This window comes from Varanus komodoensis, unplaced genomic scaffold, assembly GCF_004798865.1.
Source record: "Varanus komodoensis strain SLA01 unplaced genomic scaffold, ASM479886v1 scaffold6_4, whole genome shotgun sequence".
Lineage (NCBI taxonomy): Eukaryota > Metazoa > Chordata > Lepidosauria > Squamata > Varanidae > Varanus > Varanus komodoensis.
The window spans coordinates 14,929,281-14,950,207 of NW_025336347.1; the positions used below are offsets into that span (position 1 = coordinate 14,929,281).

General features: G+C 42.6%; 1 protein-coding gene across 6 annotated transcripts in view; it reads right to left on the reverse strand.

Moving 5' to 3' along the window:
- Window positions 1-20,927, reverse strand: part of PTPRG (protein tyrosine phosphatase receptor type G) — a 634,931-nt gene that overhangs the window by 16,457 nt on the left and 597,547 nt on the right. For all 6 annotated transcript variants that reach the window (XM_044451810.1, XM_044451808.1, XM_044451807.1 and 3 more), the window contains 9 exons: window positions 13,226-13,322; window positions 12,013-12,095; window positions 11,650-11,784; window positions 10,346-10,480; window positions 7,624-7,787; window positions 4,977-5,112; window positions 4,065-4,211; window positions 1,277-1,370; window positions 266-342 (listed from right to left, as the gene is read on the reverse strand). In XM_044451810.1, coding sequence (XP_044307745.1) covers window positions 266-342; window positions 1,277-1,370; window positions 4,065-4,211; window positions 4,977-5,112; window positions 7,624-7,787; window positions 10,346-10,480; window positions 11,650-11,784; window positions 12,013-12,095; window positions 13,226-13,322 — 1,068 coding nt within the window. The remainder of the gene's footprint in view (window positions 1-265; window positions 343-1,276; window positions 1,371-4,064; window positions 4,212-4,976; window positions 5,113-7,623; window positions 7,788-10,345; window positions 10,481-11,649; window positions 11,785-12,012; window positions 12,096-13,225; window positions 13,323-20,927) is intronic.

Below are 20,927 nucleotides of genomic sequence, written 5' to 3' on the forward strand. Positions count from 1 at the left end.
TGAACTACACATATAGGAGGAGATGGGCCACATCCTTATTTTTTACGTTATAAAAATGGAAATTCTCGTAATTCTTAGCAGCATGTTATGATGCTCAGCAGGGCTTCGCACAGTGCTCTTTGAGGAAACAAATAACAAACAAACCTCAGAATCATTTCATTGGAATACGAGACAAAATGCTCTTTCATCTTCTGTAGAGAGGGAGGCATCGTATATCTGCTTATTTTCCATTGATTTACTTGCACCGGAATGTTGATTTTCTTACCATGATATAAGAGGCATTAATGTAATCAGTTCCCTTCATTCCAGGTAACGGAGCCAGTCCCACCCTTGCTCGCTCAGCTGCAATATCAAACAAAAAGTCGAATCAAATGGAGCTCACAATCACAGCAGAAACATCACAACACAACTGCCATCTCTCCCAGGGCCAGCCCCAGCGCAATGAAACATGCTGCACTGACACAGGAGATGAAATGATTAAAGACAAGTTCGTGTGAGGACTTCATTTTAGGAATACCATGTTAAGACTTTCTGCTAACCCCAGAATGCCCAAAGCACCAAGTAACAGGCAGCAGCATATTCCTCCTCTAACATGAAGCTCTCTGGGCCATCTGAGGGGAAGCAATTATATCAGCCCAGAAAGAAATGGGAAATGTATCTTGGGCCTAGAGAGCAGAACTACTGCATGTTCTGCCTATGATGAGACACATTAGGAGATCTTTAAATTATGCAAGGCCTAGCTCAAGAGAGAGCTGGGGGCTCACCAGGCCGGAATGACAGACCGCATGCCCATGGAGGAACATGGGGGAACAGCTGCAGGGAAAAAGTTATACGAGGAATGCCAGGCAAGGAAAAGGTGAGGCACCCCTTCTCTGTGCTCTCCTCTCCAAGCCAATGAAGCTTTGCTTAGCAGTAATGACCATTAGGCTCAGAGAAGATGCTTTATGAAAAGCATTCCTTGAGGGGTGAAGCTGCATCACTGAGTTAGCCCAAAGATGCTGAAACATGACTTTAAGATCCCTTCAACAATATATAAAACTCTTATACTGATTTTCACAAAGTCTGAAACTCCTGATTTGTATTTCGTCCTGGAATGCATTATTTGGTATCTGGCACCAGGACCAGCAACTCAATTTTATTTAAAGAGGGCTTTGACCCAGTAATGCTTAACAATCCAAACCAGGGCCTGCAACACTTCATGTAAACACAATCCAGAACTTAGCAGAAGTAATTTATGCCAAGCAGCAGTCAGACTCAAAGGAGCAATCAATCTTACATGGCACTACTGATGAGTTCCTGTTCTTTTCTTTGTTGCAGTCCTTCTGAGCACTGAAGCACTCCACATATTTTGCATTGCATTGCATAACCAGCTGAAAGAGTTGAACAAAGTGGAAACAAGATTGAAGCATTCTTTGGTTAGCTGTTCTTTTAAAATACACACACATCTGAGAAACTTGAATGGGTGGAAGACCAAATTGTATTGCTAGATCTGCTAGTGACATTCAAAATACCAGGCGAACCCATATTATGCCTAAAGAAATGCATTTATACAAATACTTCTTGGACCTACAGTTCGCACAGGTCTGCATCACTATGGAGTTCCATTCCACCCTTAGACAATGTGATTTAACAGGTTCTAAAGTTATTTTCAAAACCCTAAAGGTAGACACAGGTCAGAAGCAACACTGAGGAAATGAAAAGCTCCCTCATTTAGTGATCAGGCATTACAACAGGACTATGCCTAAGGATCCTTACTGCAACTGCAAACATGAACACTGTAGCTGAGGTCAGTTACTTCCAGGATAACCTATTCTGCATACCAAGTTAACTGTGTGATACTTCGGTGGTGCAATCTGCAAGTCACTCTAGACATAAGGCCACTTGCACTTCTTCCCACTTAAATGTCATAATTAATGCAGATACAATGAACGTAGCTTTGGTTTGTTCTACTGTTACAGATACTTTAATTTTTAAAACTGTCATATGATGTGGGCAAGATCCTTGGAGAGGTGAGATTAATCTGCTCAAGCCTTGACTCTATACGCCCAGTGAACAGTGGACTCATCATCAGTTTTCATTTCTATACAGCCCAGTAGCCAAGGCTGTCTGGCTGGCTCACACCTATGCACAAGCATCAAGTGAACCCTGGAAGGCAGCGGGTGCAGCCTCCCAGTGAGGCTTGGTCCACCTGGTTCCCTGGCTGATGGAGGAGGCCAGAGGTAAGTTTCATGATGACGAGCATGCTTTGCCAGGAGCTATATAGGAAGTAGACATGCAAGTTTGTTATTTCAGGACTTCGTAGCCGCCAAGGGTATCTCCAGTCCTGGTAGCCCTTTGGGCCACGTGACCAAGAGAGCTTCCACTCTGTTTCCATGACATGCTGCTCTAGATTGATGGAAATTGCCACTCGATGCATTTAGAGGCACCAGGTTGGGGTGTGCTAATGTAGCTTCGACTAGGTGCACTTCAAGGGACTAGAGACCAGTTAAAATCTGCTCATAGCCATGAAGCTCACTGAGTAATCTTGGGCCAGTCACTATTTCTTAGAGCAAACTATGTTGAGATAAAATGCCTGCTTATGGGTGGGGGAAACAAGTCCACAGCCTTGAACTCCATGCAGGAAAGAAAGGCTTTAGGTGTGACAAGCAAACAAACAGTTGTAATGATGCAGAGAGTAGCTGTAATGGTATCCTGTCACTGAACAAATTTGTTCTGCTATGTTGCCTGTTCACCTGAATTACACCACCAAATATCATGCTTGCAGTGATGCCAACTGTAGGAAGCTGAAATGCCCATAGGAGGCTGAGGTCACAGTGCTATCAGAAGTCCCATTTAGTTTAATAGGACCTACTTCCAGAGAAATGAGTGGGAGACTGTAGTCTGAATCTGTGACAGAACTGTTATATAGCATTCGTGTTCCGACTGAGTCTCAGGTATGAGATGGTATGAAACTCATATATGACTAGCAGAATGTTGAAATATACAGGACGCTGTAAGATCTGGAAAGACTCTTCATACTGCCTCTGCCATTCCCCAAACAGGTATTTTAATACATTTAAACCATACTTTACAATCTGGGACTCTTAGATTATAATCTGTTAATTGTTTCAGTTTTACTAAAGTCAGATCCAGCATAAAGTCCTATGGATGGATCTGGGAGGGCAGGAATCCCAAAGGCAAATTGTGGAAAAGCAATCTTTGTTGATTCCCCCTTCCCCTTGCGCTTCTTGAAAATCTGCTGGGGAAACTTATAGACAGTGGAGGAAGTGGCCCTGAGGGCTGCACTTTGCAAACTGTTAAATATGAGCGAGAGAGAGAGAGAGAGAGAGAGAGAGAGAGAGATCTACAGTGATCTATCTCTGTCTGCACTGATACAAGGGATCTGATACATAGTATACTGGAAATGTGGGTGTGGGGAATGCAGCAGGACTTAGTCATCAAAAATGATCCAGGTTTTCGAAACACTGCTCTATGAGGAGAGGCTGAGAGAAGTGGTCATGTTCAGCCTTGAGAAGAGAAGACCGAGGGGGGACAAGCTTCCTCACCATCACGGCAATACGACAGTGGAGCCAGCTGCCTACAGAGGTCATGGGCCCTCCCTCACTAGAGACATTCAGAAAGAAACCGGACAGCCACCTGAGAGGGATGGTGCAAACCGTGTCCTGCAACAGCGAGGACCTGATGGTCTTCATGGCCCCTTCCAATTCTACTATTGTATGATTCTAGGATCACTGCCTTCTATGGTCAGTCCCCTCTTCTTCCCACACTCACTTTTTACAAACAAGAGTGTTTTCATTTACTCTGAACAGAGCTAAAGCGGGTGTCCGTGTGCACGTGCCTCTGGCTGTTTCTGCCCTTGAATCCAGGAGCCCGGCTGCAGTCCGAGGCACGCACGCTCTGAGATGCTGTGCTGTACCGCCTCTAGTACAGTGCCAATGGGAACTCTCTTCCTGGGGACTGGAACACGCTTTTCAGACCATCCTCCCTTTGATAAAATTCCAGTTTTAATCTGGTACTTTGACCTGGAAAGAGCAGCAGGGCTGAGGGCAAAGGCAGAAGCTTACCTTGAACTGTTTTTCTAGTCGAGTCTTGCCTCCAATGCCTGGTATAAGAATGGTATTAACGTAGCTGTGTAGCTGGTTGGCAGAAACTTCAGTCTCTTTCCCCAGAATGGCTTCCAACAAGGCATCATGAATAAATACATACTGCTCCTGGAATGGCAGGTACAAACAAGGCGTAGTTCAAAGCAACTCCATTGTGAGTGACTGGAGCTCAGGCGTTTCAGAGGCAAGCGCTATACATGCAACAACTTTACTACCTCCTAGACCACTTTGTAGTTTTCCTGTTCTATTTTCTTTTACTCCCCTGCCCCCCTCCATACATTTTCTGTGCTTTCTTTCACTTTTCTTAATGCATGGAATTCTCCTCCTCCTCCTCTCTGGCACAGCTTGCTTCTTCTATGAATATTTTCATGATTTGTTGTTGTTTGTCGCAAAGTCGTGCCCGACCCATCGCGACCCCATGGACAACATTCCTCCAGGCTCTCCTGTCCTCACCATCCCTCAGAGTTTTCATGATTTACTGTTACCAAAAAAGTTTTTAACATGTTTGGAATTAGGGCAACATCATTTAATTTTTCTCAATAACTCTCCACCTAAATTAAGGCACTGCATATTATAAAGGATTCATTACCTTTACATATTAAAAGTCCCACTTCTGTCTTGTTACTACATATGACCATGAGCTTTTGGCCTTTTAAAAACTCTTTGTGAAATATTTATTTTAAGTGCTACACAAATGATAAATAATATCTACATGCCCTTCCAAGCTGAATCTAAAACAAATATCAGAAACATAGTATGTATTCAACAGAGAAAGTCTCATGGAAATTATACTTGGCAAATCTTTCTCTGTGTAGAAAGATTTAATTTTAACCGTTCACTGCTATGACAATGAATACGTCTCCATATTTTCACCTCCGTTTGGACGAGGTAGTTGCGCTGAGTCCTGATGTGTTTCAGGAAACCCAGGACGTTAACTGTGCTTTTGTCTTTTATCTGTTGCAGCATGCTGTCTATCACAATGTAGGTACCAGTCCTGCCAACACCAGCACTGCCAAAAGAGATGCAAGAGAAAGCGTAGTTAAGTACCAGTAAAAAACACACACCATGCTTAAATACTACTGTTGACACGAGAGCCTTGAAATTCACGAAGTCTTCTTCAGAGTATCGCAATGCATGACTGCAAACGTTCCATTTTAATTGAACTGCTGGGATGCTGCATTTCCTCAAAGTTTCACAGGCTGACTGACTGCAGGAGGAGCCTTAGCTTTCATTTAACTAGAAACAAAATTCTGCCGCAAAACTTGGAAATGCCTGAAATGTACACAAAGTTAGGAGCTCCTGATAAGTCATCCTTATCTATAGGGGAATTTCCCACTAATGAGTGGACCGAGTGAGTTGTGAGCCAGAAACAGTTTGCACAGACCTTGGTTCAGTCCTGGATTCAGGCAATGGCCTTATGGCATTACAGTTACACAGACTTAATTCTCTGCTGTGCATCCTCCCTATTCCTGGGGTTACAGGGAGCTCCCAAAATGCTGGCTCTCCATTCACATGAATTTGTGCCCTTGGATTTATTCGACAATGCCTTGACATGTTAGTGCTGGGGATCCATTTTGCCACAAAAGGAAAGACTGGCACAGCTGCCAGGAAAATCATTGTCATTGGGAATGGTGCACAGCAAAAAGCTACCCTGAACATGTAACTGTACCTTGATTAAAGGGAAGGTCTCCCTATCCCTGGGGAACTCCTGTGAATGTCTACCCACTTATTCTGCCATCACCCAGCTGACTATCTAAGAGAGCCCCTTTTGTGTCTGCCGGTAAATAGCTCTGGTGGGAAACACGACCTGATTCTGAGGTGCTTCCACCTCCCAACCAGACCAGAAGCCCCGTCAGCCATATTCCAAGCACTCTTAATCATTCCTTTTATTCTCACTGGGCTAGAGGGACTTGAATAGCCAGCCAGAAGTGAAGGGAATCAAGGGGCAGGACGCCTCACTGCACCTTCTACCTTCTACTGCCCCTTCTATGACTGGTAAGAAGCAATGATAGGCCCTCTCTGCTTTGACACAGCCCGGGCCTAGCCTGGGAGTAATCAATGCAAAATGCCACAACAGCCTGTGAGTGAGAATGGTCCTCCTCCTTCTTGTCTGGACATCCACCATTAGGAGTGTTACATCGATCACCCCTCACAGCCTTCTCCAGCTCCCTCTTCTATCCTGGTGCTTAGCCCAGAGTTCTGAGCTAGGAGTCAGTTATGCTGCTGTTTCAGAGCAAAACAGGTTCAGCAAGATCTATTTACAGTATGTTGCCCACCCAGAAACAGAACATCTTACTCTTTAGCAAACTCTACTCGCTGAGTCTGAGCCCAGGTCCGCATGTAGCACAAATCTCTCCACCAGCTCTGTAACTTGCAGCTCGGTTTTGCGCAGGCTTGTGCTCCACGTCCTGCTGCTGTCCCCACTGAACGCTGAAGGCCATGTTGCTGGCTTTGGTGGTCTGGCAGTGAGCTTAAAGTGTACAGAAACGGCTACCACATAACCCTGGATAAGTGCTAAACCTCTGATCTAACTGAGAAAGATTCAGGAGGTGCTGTCTTGGCAAGACTCTCTATGTAAACAGACATTTCTCAAATGGGTTGCAGCCTCAGGGTCCTTAACAACAACTTAGCCTCCATTTAATCTCTCCATCTGTATCATGCCAACCTGTTATCACTATTAAAGGGTATTCTATGACTATTCCTGGACAACACTGTTCTCAAAGGTACCCAAATGCTAAGCAGCTAACACCCCATCTATTATAAATTGGTACTATAACCGAGACAAGCAAGGGTGGTCTGCATGTTTAACATTTTTGCAAGTCAAGCCAGAAGTGCGGTTGTCAAGTTCTTTTTCCTCTACATCAGGTCATGATTAATTTCTTTTCCCCTCTCCCCTCAATCTATCCCTTTCCGCCCCCACAGTCCACTATTTCCCCAGACTTTCCTGGATGTGAAGGCCTCCAACCTTCCTCTCTGCCATTTCCTGAGCACCACCGCCATTTCATACTTGGCAAATGCAAATTTCCCAGATCTGTGTCTTTTCTACCTATTAGTTAAGCCTATTAAGAATGAGCATATGGCTTTATGTGCTGGAGCATTGTGCATACAAAGCAAGCCATTTTTCTTCTCAGTAATACTTGTGCATAGAGCTGAGAATAATCTTTGTAAAATTAGATCCTGCTTCGTTTTTGAATCCAGTGAATGTGTGAGCTAAGTTCCCCCAGTTAACTGTGCTTGAGCTCAGTTCCTCACTTACTAGTCCCCATTCAAATAAAAACACTGTGTATACATTTGCTGTTTGTACACCCTGCCACAGGCAAACGTCCTTTTATGTCCACGTGAAAACTTGCACTCCAAAGTGCGTGTGTGGACAATGCCATGGAACAAGAATAGGATGAATGAGATCTATTGTAATGCACACAATGCAGAAGGAGATCTAAATACAGAGAGATGGTAAAGTAACAAGAGGTGACCTACAACACGATGCACACAAAATGGGGTTGATCCTGTGCAGACGTACCTGCAGTGCACAACCACTGGACCCGTCTCGCTAGTCCTGGCTGCAGAGGATCTTCTCACAAAAGTCAGCACTGGCAGTGCATATTCTGGCACGCCCATGTCAGGCCACTGTGTGTAGTGGTACTGTATGACTGTCCTTTCATTCTGACGTCCTTTAGGATTCCCCTTTGGATCCAGAATGGACAACACATGTGTGGTGAGAAAACACATTAGATAAGGATAGGACCATGCCTTTTCTAAGCATGAGATGCTCCTTGCACAATATCTGTCCTTCTTTTGACTAGCTATAAAAATGGCAATAATCTTAAGCTCGCTCCGCAAATGCCCAGTTGCTGGGGGGCAAGGATTGGGCGTTCTTGACAGCAGAGTCTGTCTTCAAGACCCCAGAGATGCTGTGCCGTGACGCATCACAGTGTGGGTCCATGGCTCTTCAGGAGCAGATCCATGGCCCCCCAGCAAAGGCACCAACAGAGCGACTGGTCCCCAGGAGATCTATTCCTCTACCTCAACAGGGTGAATCCTGTGCATCTCTGGATCCCTGCTGCCAAGGGTGGACGGAAACTGGAGCACCATGATATCTGGAAGGCACTGGTTTCACCATCTCTGCTCTACATCCTACGCCAAATTGCTGAGAGTGTGTTTTCTCCGTAACACAGTTGGAAACTGCATATGCAAAGCAACTGTCTCATTCTAGAAGCAACATTATTTTTTCAAATACCTGCTTCTGTACATTTTGTATATGTAAATGTCTGAGCACCCCAGCCCCAATTTACCAGCTGGGATATCGTCCCATGACAGAGACAAAGCTCTTGTAATCTTGCATTTAATGATTCAGTGTCAAAAGGAGGTTTCCCTGGTGTAGTTTCTCTCATCCTTGGAACAATACAATCAGAAAATATTTATTGGTAGAATAAATATTAAATATAATATTAATACATAAATATAATATTAAAGGAAAAAGGCTCCTCTTTCATCTAAGAGTTGGCAGTTTAACATGTCAAAGTTGCCTGGTACTCCAAGTTATCTGCATTCCTGCCTTTATTATTATTCATTTAATCTCCTTCTGAAAATTGCAGAAGTAGAGAAACCCAGGACAAGAGGGATTCTACTTGAAAAGGTATATCGAATTTTTAGAGTGTTTGCACTGGGAAGACCCAGGTTCTAGTTTCCATCTGTCCATGAAGCTCACTGGGCAACACTTGGCCAGTCTCTCACTCTCAGCTTAACCTACCACACAAGGTTGTTGTGAGGATAAAATGGAACTATGTAAGCCGTCTTGGGTTCTTCACAGGATGAAAAATGGTGGGATATAAATGCAAAGTAACAACAACAAGCCATGTTATTGCATCTTTTCAAAACTGACTTGCGCTCTATATTGGGGGGAAACTAGTTTGCCTGTCTAACGCTCTTGGATTCTCCCTCAATTCCTTTTAAGAGGCAATTTCTGCTAGGTGCTCTTTTGTGAACACTGAGACTAGATACACTTGATCACTGGGGCTTCTTGTGGGTGTTTTAAGTCACAACAAACCATGGCACCCTGAGAGGCCATTCTGAATATCCAAGTCATGGCCATGGCTTATTATGTCATCCAACATGGAAATGGTGGGTTTTGTGAGGGTTAAACAACCCCCATAGCACTCATGTCTCCTTTTAAGGTTATGTAAGGGTAGTTTAGCCCTTGCATAGCTCAAAGTCTTGGGTTCAGATGACCAATACCAACTTGGACAAGTAGTCATGACCTGGATGCTTGCAGGCCAGGCTGCTTCATCCTGTGAGATCACCCCATGGCTCTCAGTATGCGACAGCCCTTGTGCCATGGCCTTGCAGGAGACCTAAGGGTACTTCACAGTTTCTCCTGATTGAATTTGCTTGCTTTAAAGCATGGGTGGGCCTCAGATATTGTTCGGCTACAACTCCCAGCATTCCCAAAACTGGCTGTGCTGGGTGAGGATGATGGGATTTTGAGCTTATTGCCATTTGGATGTCCACAGGTTTCTCATCCCTTGCATAACCTCTATTTATTTATTGTGTATTCTTCATTTAGTGCTCAGCAAAGCATCTTGACAATACACATAGTCCTAACCCTTGCCATTGTGTTTCATCTGATTATCTCTTGTGTCTAAGGCAAGAACAGCCAAGTTCAGACCAACATTCTGATTTCTGGCGATTCACCGGAGCCAGGCTTGAGAAGCCCAGTGATGGAGGAAATGTACAAAGTTCCATCTATTGCCCTTCCATCATTCCCAGCTTTGAATGGGCGGACAGACAATCGATGTGTTAAGGGTGCGCCCCGTGCATGTTTCAAATGAAGAAAGTCCTACAACCCCAGCATTCCCCAGCCAGCTGTCTAAACATACACTGGATTGCTCTGTAACATTTCTAGTTTCTTTAACCTTTTCAAGTTCTTGAAATGTGCAGACACATTTCCTCTGTATATGTCAGGCACCTTTGCTGTATGCCAAACAATACTGAAGCATACATTTTGTCAACGATTCAGTGCAGCCTTCCCCAACCTGCTGCCCTTCAGATGTTTCAGGTAACAACTTCCAGGACCAGTGGGTTGGTTGGCCGGGACTGATCGGAAAGGGGGTCCAAAACATCTGGAGGACAACAGGTTAGGGGAGGCTGATCTAGTGGACAGCTGATTAGTGTATACCACACTTGACAGCAACATCCCTGAGGGACATTTTTTGCCTAAACCACATTGCAATGACTTTCCTCACCTTTTTCATTTTCGCATTCCGGACTGTGAAGCGGCGGACCGTATAGCAAGCGTGTACTTTTGTGCTCTTCAATGTAACGATGATATGGCCATATTCTTCGCTGTTTTCTGTTGGCCAGTACTGGTCACATTTTCTCTGAGGAAAGGAAGGGTAGCATAAGGTACTAGATTTTGAAGCACGCTAGAAAACATGGGATTAACAACTAGGAGGCTACCATCCGAGATCTAGCGGGTTATTTCAAATCAACATGATATTCAGCCCTTCTTACTACCCCATCTATCTTTCCTCTCAGCCCATTCTTTTCTTCTATTTTCTTTCATCTCTCAGGTATTTTTTGTTCAATGAGTGAGAGAGTACAGTGGAGCCAGAGTCTGCCAGGAGCCCTCATGGGAAGCCCTGCCAGCAAAAATGTCTTACTTGGTGCTTTCCAGTCCTTACTGGGCTGGAAGTAGTTCCTTCAGAATGTGCTGAAGGTGGTGGGTTGCCTTCAAAGAGGCAACTCTAAAAGACATCTCACTGTTGGATTGTCTCTTAAAAAGAGGTACTGGTAAGGGCCTAACCTCCCTAGGGTGAAAGGGCAAACGTGGTGTGAGGGTTCTTGGGAGACACTCAAATTACCTGGTATCCTTTTCTTATTGCTGATGATTTGAGAACAGGTGTGAACCCCTTGATCAACCTGTTGCAAGGATGAGCCTGGCTTAGAGTGTTCAGACTCTGGCTAAATTTTCTGGACTGCTTTGGGATTTTTTAAAACCTCTTATTGCTCTGTGTGGCCTTTATGTATCTTTTGGTGGTGTTTTGTGTTGGGTCTAGTAGGAATAAGTTTACAAAGAATGTGTAAATGTTTAACCACAACTAGGGGATGTAGGCATTCAATATACATTTATAGAAATGTTGCTTTAGTTAGGATTGTGTACTGTGTGTATTAAAGTCAGATTTTTATTTATGAAAAGTTATGCTCATGGTATTTATGGCCTATTATACTGTCTTGTATAAATCTGCTATTGCTAGTCTAATTAATTTTTGATAATGATATTTATACTTTTATTATTGCTACTATCAAACTGTTATGATTATGGATGTTCAGTAAGTGTTGCTTTTCCCATAGCTATGGTAAGCTTCTCTGAGCATAGATTTTATAGAATGGTTCTAGTAATAATGGAAGTATATACTTGTAAATACCAGTTTGTATTATATTATAATTAATGGAACAGATACCAGCCTTTAACGTATTTGAAGAAAAAGCTGCACATTCAGGGTGAGAAATGAGAAAAGTAGGTATTGAAAAGCTGTATTGCCCTTACTCTTCCTTTTTCCACAAGGTTTGTAATCATGACGATAATTCCAGTGTTTTGCTCCCAAATCATTCTCCAAAAATCTTCAAATGTCGACTTTAAAGGCCCCTGGGTGGCAATGTAGGCTTTTGCTTTGTTGTAACCCTTCAAAGAAAACCACAATGCAAAGCAAGATGAAAGTATCTGCATGGCGGGCATATTAATAATGTATACATTAAGAAACAGATGCCTTTCCTGCTGAACATTTGAGGAATTAGGGGTTGAAGTTAGTATACGAAAGAAGTATATAAGCAATAATGGTTTCTGTTTCTTCTGTAACACTGTTCTTTCTCAAAAGAAGCGAGAAAGCAAAAAAAACCAAAAAAACCTTACATCAACATAATTGGCATTAATGTAGTCGCTGTGCTTCGAGTCTTTTCCTGGTAAAGGTCTTAACTTCACTCTACTGTGATCATCTGCAGAAAAGGGAAACGAACACAACATGTTAGGGAATTAAAATGGATACAATCTGTGAATATTTTTGGGTATGATTCACTACCTATATGACACTAACTGGAAATTAATATGCAAACTAAAGCCACCAGTTTATCTGTTCCATATCAGAAACTACTGCAGTGAAATAATTTCTTGTACAAAAAAGTTCAGAAAAAATAACTAGTGCCTCTTGATAACTTCCTGTTCGTCCATTTATTTCTTTATAAATTTATAGGCCACTGCATAACCTGACAGGTTAATGAAAAGGTCACCAAAAGTGTTGGAGATTTTGAGATCTCCCAATCTTTCCATCAGGTCAGAAAAAATGCTGACTCGGTTGTGCAGTCTTGGTAACTGCATGATCAGGATCACAATATGGAATGTGGAGGAGACTTGCTCAGTAAAGAGATCTGCAGATATTAAAAACTATACATTTCTGGTGACCTTTTCATTGGCTTAATAGAAGTATCACACTAATAAGGACTTGGGTTTCTTTCTTTGTTTTCAAGTTTATAATGGCCAACACAGCTACTGCGGCTTATTGTGGATTTTCTTGGAGCACCTGAAAATGTGAATAGGCACTTTGGGAAGCAACAGAATCCTAAGAGCTGCCAATTAAGCAAATTGGATGAATTCGCATCTGTGGTCTCCTGCCAATATCAGCAGGACAGGGGCAGGAGTGAATCTTTCCATCCTGCAGCCTCTGTACCCTCCACTTCTGGAGACACGTAAGGGCTGCAACAGGGAGGAGAAAAAGAGAATGTTCCATTGCATCCATTAGCAATGATGAATGTCAGCTTTTGCTTCATAATGCCTGCCCTTAAGTCAGTTTCAGAATTAGGTGAGACAGAAATTTCATCCACAGCATTCCATTGTGAAATGTTTAGGCGAGGGATGCTTTTTCTAACCAAAATCCACAAGAATCTCATATCAAGCTGTCGACAACATTATCCCTCTCAGAAAGTCTGCAATTTCAACAGAAGGACATTTTGTCCCTTTGATGAAATTAATTTTTGTTGCTTTGACTAACCTCGTGCTGAGGACACTTGCATTCTTAGCACAGCAGTTTTTGCTGTTGTTAACAGGTTTTCTTATGGTCTTTATTACTCACATGCTAAAATGTTGATGTATCTGTTTTTGTGCTTGTTGTCAGGGTGATTGGAATGTTCAGCAGTGATGCTCATGTCAGATGTACAACGCTGTACTTCCTGTTAAGAAAACAATTAAATTGAAGAAGGCAGATGAGTGCAAAACATTTTGTTTGTCTCATTTTGCAAGCAGCTCATTCAGAACGTATTGAAATTCTGGGTTGTAATTGATTTTCTTCCCCCATGAGTATTCTCTCAGCATAATACAGTTTAAACATACTCCAGTTCTATTACGGATATTGCCTGGTTCCCAGTATCTGATAAAATCCATGGTGATTAAAATTCACTCAGGTGCAAAATCCCACACAAAGCTTTTACATCTGTCTGTCTTTCCTTTAATGTCACCCAGAAATGGATACAACATGGTCGCAAGCTTTATGCTAGCTGTTTATCCACAACTTAATTATAAATCAGGCACTTTCAGAAACTAGAAAATAAATACACTATCCTAAATAGCAACTACTCTCATACATTTAAAAACCTGCTTGGAGCCAGTTTTGTGCCACAGGGAGATGGGGGAACAAAGCACCTCGGAAAACAGACATGCAGTGGCTATTCCGTAGGGTCGGGAAAAGGTTGAGCACATGCACAACAAATATAAAACAGTATTTTAGAAAAGATGTACAATTTAGAAGCAACTGAATTTATAATGTCTGAAAGGGGGCACACATAAAATAATGGGCAGAACATATCATTAGGGTCAGAGACATAATTAAAATGCATACTTTTCACCAAAAAGTATCCCAAAAGGGAAAAGCTAAGTAAATGTTATAGCAGATGTCTTCTCTATGGTACAATATTTACTGTGAATGCCAAATCAATACAACACCCCTGAGCCCCATAAATGCTTTAAATTCAGCAAGAGTTTCCTTTCTCCTCTTCAAAATTGAAATAAACCCCTTCCAGATCTGCTTTGGGGGATCTCCCAACACTCTAGCTAAGATATGTAGTGGTGAAAGCATGGGACTGGGACTCAGGCGATCTGGGTTCGAGTTCCCACTCAGCCATGGAGCCAACTGAGTTATTTCGGCCCAGTCACAGACTCTCAGCCCAACCTACCTAACAGAGTTGTTGTTGTGGGGGTAAGATTGAGGGGGGAAGGAGAATGATGTAAGCCACTTTGAGTTCGTTGTAAGGAAAAAGTGAGATATAAATCTAATACATAAATAAGTAAATAAATAAATATAAGTGGGGGTGCACAATGAGCTTGTGTGCTTTTGCGGGGATTCAATCTGCCAGCAGTGTCCATTCTGCTTGTGGATAGACACTGATGGAAAGCAACCATGATGGCTCAAACTCAAAACTTTTTGAGTTTTCTGTTCTTCATGGTATCAGTGATTCCTTGCTTATTGGATTTCATATTATAGCAATGGGTTACTTTGCAGGCATTGCCTGTCTTGAATGCCTTCTTGTGAATTATACAAATATATCAGAAAGTTAGTGAGTTAATAGAAAAGTACACTCTTCTGAGTTCCTCTTAATCATACACTTAAAACTTATTCCTCTAAAGCAGGACTGCCTAACCTGATGTCCTCCAGCTGTGTTGGGCTTCCGCTCCCATCCACCCCAGCCAGCAAGGCCAATGGCCAGAAAGGCTGGGAATTGTAGCCCAAAATATCTGCAAGGCACTAGGTTAGGGAAGGCAAATTTGATACCCTTATTAAGATAACAAAAATACACTGCCAGTTCTTCATTTAATCTACCCTAAGTGAATGATGCTCAGAAGTTACTTCATCGGGTACCACCAATACCATTCCGTACCCAAGTGCTCTGCAGAAATACAAAAATGTCAAATTGTTTGGTATTCTGGGCTTTACATGTTAATACAGAAGATTCCTAATAAGGGAAGTCATTAGTACTGGACAGCTGCTGCAAAGAAGGATGAGGAGCTAAGTGATGGAGGAAATTATCAAGAGTAATGTTAGAAAAACAGCAGATGCAACGAGAGGACAGGATTATGCAGAAATGTCATAAAGGAGTCGCAGAGCAATTCATAGCTTCCTTGCCAACTCTGCCCCAAAACAATTATATATCTTTTGAAAATTCGAAGTATCATAAATCCAAGTATAAATGGAGACATTTATGCTCAGGTACCCATGCTGCTTTTTTGACAGTGAGCAAACCTCTGCAGTCCTTCTCAAAAAAATAAAAAAGCAAGTAACACTTGGGTGTCAGGTGTAATCCTTATATGAAATTCATTGCCACAACAGGTCTTTTTTCTTTTGCATCATTTTGCATCAATAATTTACCCAAAAGGCTAGTAGAAAGACACGCACTGCACCTCTTTGAAGCTCCCTGAAAGTCAGTGCCTAGCGGGGAATTGCCCATGCCATCATGGCAGTGGGGAGAACATTTCAAGGTGTGGATGGGGGCTACGATGTGGAGAGGTACCACAGTGCTACAATCAAGCTACAGCATGGGACAGTCCACATGGCACACCATCTAAGATGTTATTGGTAGCCTGGGATAGAAAGCAGGAGGGGCAAGGGCAATCTTTCCCCCTGCAATTGAAGGGCCACTGCACATTTCCTCATGGCAAACTGTTCAGAGCCACATGCCACCAGTGGGCATGGCTGGACTTGGTGGGGGTGGGGAGATGGGAGGTGGGGCCCGAAGTCAAAAGCAAGCTCAAAAAAGGGAAATGTGTGTCCCTGTGTGTCTTTCCCATTGACTTCCCACACATATCCTCTGCAAACCATTGCTGTTATGGAGAATTTAGGAGGTGCTCCGTTCTAAAAGAGAGAGGGCTTCAGTTCTTGCTTTCAGATACAAAGATTTATTGCACCATTTGCATTCCATGTTAAGAGTTCTGATGTGGCCCTCAAACTGGTTTCACAGGGAAAAGAGGCTCACAATTACAACAGGGGCTTATCTCCCCTCCCGTCCCCTCCCCTCCATCTTTTCTTCGAAACATCTTTTCTTTTCCATTTCTTTAAGCTGCTGGTGTTGCAGGAGGCTGCAGTGGTGTGAAGGCTGCCGCAGTCTTCTGGTTGCTGCTGCTGCTCCTCCTTTTCAGGACATGCCAGCACCCTTGTCCTTTCCACAGGCACTCTGGGAAGGAAGAAGAGCGATGGGGGCCAGGCTTCCACTAGTGCTGTGTTACCAAAGATGCTGGCTTTAAAAATGGGCTCGTGGTGGGGAAGGGTTGACTTGCCAAAGGGATGGGGGATGGGAACCAGTTTCCAAAACCCAGGAAGAAGGAGGAATTGCAAATTCCTTCCCTTAAATTATTTTAGGCTCTACTCGGAATCACTTCACTCCTCTTTGCTTTGGTTTTTTAGATCCATGTTCCCCCAAGATCAATTGAATCCCCAAAACCAAAGGAAAGGAAACCAACTTTAATACATATAGTTGGAACTCCAAGCAATTGCTTCCAGGTGCATGTGGAACCCCTGGACAAGACACTGCTTGTGGACTGCTGCTTCCACATGGCAACACTGGGCGCTTTTTAGTTCAAATAAGCGCACAAGAAGGGGCTTGATAGAAGTTTATAATATGTATGGCATGGAATGAATGGATGGGGTGCTGCTTTTCTTCCTTTCTCATATTATTTGACCTGGGGTCATTCCACAAAGCTGAGCTGTGGGAGATTCAGGACAGTGGAAAGGAAATACTTCTTCATAGAGTGCATGATTAAATTACAACATTTATTACCATCAGAGTCCTCAATAAGTGTGCATTAATTCCTATGGTGCTATTTGGGGAAAAATGTCTCTGTGGAGTTTGCTGCTTATTAATTAATTGATTATTAGCATCTTCAAATGTGTACGGCATGTTACATGGGACGAGTGATAGCACAAAAGGAAAGCAAACATTTCCAGTACAATTTCATGTTGGTTGATTTAACGCCTTTTTATAGAAAAAATACTGATCGAATTAATTTTAGAATATACTTTAGAAGCAATTTGAACAAAGCTAGTGTACTTGTTCCAAAGACCTACCATGTTGGGAACAGATTTTAGTATTTGCCATGGATTTATCTACCATAATTTTAAATCATGCTCTGAAAATGGATCAGATGCCATTACATTTTGAAGGGCCTTTCCAAATAGGGACGGTTTCCAAGGTCAGTAACTTTAATTAACCTTACTAATGCTTAGAGTTTATGGTTTTCTCCATTGTACTGAAGTCTCAGCTGGTCCATACAGAACTAATAGAAAGAGGAGACTTGGGAACAGATGCTGAAGTCCAGATTCATAAAAGGAGAGAGCCTGTTACAACTGTCAGTTAATTTTGTGAAAATATTTGCTAAACCTCATGAACTAGAAGATACTAATGTGCATGTTTTATGCCAGAATAAAGTGGTTATGCCAGTTAAGTACACCAGCAGAGATTTTTAGGATTAAATTGGCAAAGGCTTACTATAAAACCAAAAAGACTAGGCATATCCATACAAAGGTGGCTCTTTGCAATACAATAGCTTTATAACTACTGTACTGTAGTGCCGTTTTGTTTTTGTCTTTGGGTGGGGAGAACCCAGCTTCAACTGTGGATTCACTGGCTCCCAATTCAGCAGTTACCATATTGGACTGAGTGCAATGATTCTCCTATGCAGGGCTTTTTTTTGTCATAGAACGCACCGGAACGGCATTCTGGCACCTTTTTTTGACGGATTTTTCCATGTGATTGTGAATCGCCCTGTCGAGCGTAGCAGGTCAGCAACAGAAAGCATTAAAATAGTGCCTGCGGGCTGCTTGTGTGTCCGTGCTGCTTGTGAGGGCGCTGCTCGGCTCGGGACGCTGCTCAGCTTGGGATCGGTCGTGTGGTCGCGCGCTGAGTGCTTACTGCCAGCGGCGACCATTATGTTTATGTGTGTGTAGAGTGACTGGCTATGTGCAAAAGGTAAATAAGTTCTTTATTTCAAAAAAAGTTGGTGAATTGAAAATCTTTTTTAGTGTAAAAGTGTGACCCCCAAGAGGTAAGTTCTGGCACTTTTTTTTTTTTTTTTTTACAAAAAAAGCACTGCTCCTCTGACTGGCATTGAGAAGCATCCCTCTGATCCTGGAAAGAGTATGTTGATCAGGATTGCAGGGTGTAGCAGTAACTGTTGTACTGGAACCCAGGGTACCTGGCTCCGGTCCCCATGTGGCCATCGAGCTGACGGGATGACTTTGGGCCAGCTACTGACTCTCAGCCTGACCTACTTTACAGGGTTGTGTGGTAAAGATAAATAGGGGGGAGATAACAATACTTTAGTGGTTAAGAGTGAAGGACTGGGACTCAGGAGATCTAACCATGGAGCTAACTGGGTGACTTTTGGCCAGTCAGATTCTCAGCTTAACATACCTCACAGGGTTGTTGTTGTGGGGATAAGATTGAGTAAAAGAGGAGTGTTATGTAAGCTGCCCTGAGTTCCTTGGAAGGAAAAAAAGGCAGGATATAAATATAATAAATGAAAATAAATAATGTATGCCACCTTGAGTTCTTCACATGAAAAAGACAGAGTATAAATATAATAAACAAACATATATCTCATAGGTTTCTCATAAGGTTAAAGGGGTGGGTGGGTGTGACAACTAGAAAGAGAGGAATACAATGTATAATTTATAGCTCCTCTAAACCGAATAGCAGGGTTTCTAAGAACAGGTAGAGTCATCTTTCTTCACCAGCCAGGAAGATGCAGGCTATGTGATGCAGCCTGAGGCCCTTGTCCACCGGTTGTGGATCAGATCTTGATGATTTAATGTTTTTATTGTGACCTTACTATTTGTGGTACCAAAAATGGATTATAACAGAGATAAATCTTATGTGTTTGGGAGAAGCTTCATACATCCTATAAACCTAGAAGCTTCTGGATTTATATCCAGTGGATGTCTGGAGGTCCCAGTCCATTAACAGCAAGTGTAATATGATGTATTCCTATTGGTTGAGAAACTGGGTCATTTCCTATGGGAAAATCAGAAACAACAATGATAGACTCAGTTAGGATGTCTAGGAATGATGCTGTGAACTGTGGTTTAATCTACAATTGGTTTGGCAAATATGGGATGAATACAGTTTTTAAAGAGATGCTCTGCAGTTATGTATATTTGCCAATCACTGTCTTCTGAGTTTATGGTATTTCCTCACAAAGTTATTGTATTATAATGATTTATAAGCCACCTTTTGGCTTATAAATCCTACCAAGGAGGCGTTCAATCACACAAAAATAGTCAGGTCACAGTTAATAACATTATACCGCCAAGCTCTGTCCCACAAGGTACTTGGTGGACCATGGCCTGAGAAAAGGGAGAATCCAGCTGGAGTAGGTGCCTGCTGTTATTCCCCTCACCATCCTTCCCACAAAGCTGTTGATGGCAGGTGGCCTGGGGGACAGGCACAATGGGTCCACCAGGGCACTGGCTCTGAGGTCCTCCTCGCCTGCTTCTTTCCCTCTCTTGGAATACCTCCTGCAGGGCACCTCCTCAGTCCCTGACTCAAATTTTCTGAATTAGGGTGCATGTTCATTTCTTCTTTGGTGTACCTCTCTGTGTTGTGCACTTGTGCTTCCAGAAAGAGGGAAGCACTTGGCATCTATGGCTCAGACCAAGGCAAAATGTGTATCCTCTATGTCTTTCTTGACACAAGCATATCCAGGCTGCTGGTGAAGAAGACAGTGCTCATACAAAACCTGCAGAAGCCTTGTACAGACCTTCTCCCTCCATGTATGAAGCTGAAAAGTGGCTATGACAGGAACAGCCCCCAACACAAGCTGAAATCTCATGTTCAACTATAAAGCCTCCAAAGATCCACCAATTAATACAGTAGAAATCATAGCTGAAGTCTTGTGAATTTTAATATTTTTGTAGTTTGAAGTTGTGATTGAGATGTTTAATACATTTTAAAAATGGAAAAATGAAATTGCGTTTTGTTACGAGATGTCAGCAGCGTCCTGGTTAGTTTAAAGCCACCATTCTTCCACTTGTTATTTGCTAACAACTGGAAGGCATGAAGAAAATGGGTTATGGTGACCTCTACAACTCCCATCAGGCTGAAATGAGGGCAGGATCATTGCATCAAGGGGGTGAAAGCTGGATTCTGGGTTCTAGTCCCCACTCAGACATAAAGCCCACTGTGTGACTTTGGACCAGTTACTGTCTCTCAGCCTAGCCTGCTGCTTCACAGGGTGGCTGTTGCGGGGATAAAATGGAGAGGAAGAAAGGTGGGATATACATGGAACTTAATAATAAATTGACTGTATTGTCAACTTTTAGGCTTCTGAAGGGAAAGCTTTGAGGCAATATTACTGTGGTGGAAGCTCTGGAATTATTTTCCTCTTATTCACTTTTTGACTCATTGGTTCAAGCTGACTATTGTGATGTACTTGATGTTTCAACTTCCCAGAACGTTAACTCTGTTTAAAGATGAACAGCTAAAGTTCTTATCATTTTGTCCACCCAAATGTATTGTCGACAACTCTGAAATCCAAAGCACTTGGTTTTAATCAACCTTTAGTCACAGTTAAAACTGTTCCGTGTCATTATGGCTAATTTAGCTTTTAATTATATTGTCCATGCTAAAACTGATTGGGATTTAATACACCCAGGTTTAATGGCTCATTCATTTTCAATGTCCCTCTGAAACAAGTTCCTGATTAGTTTTATAAACTTCATATATTCTTTTGGTAAATTTACGTGTAAAATCCAATTGCTGCATGTCTGTTAATATGACATAATGAGCTAGAAA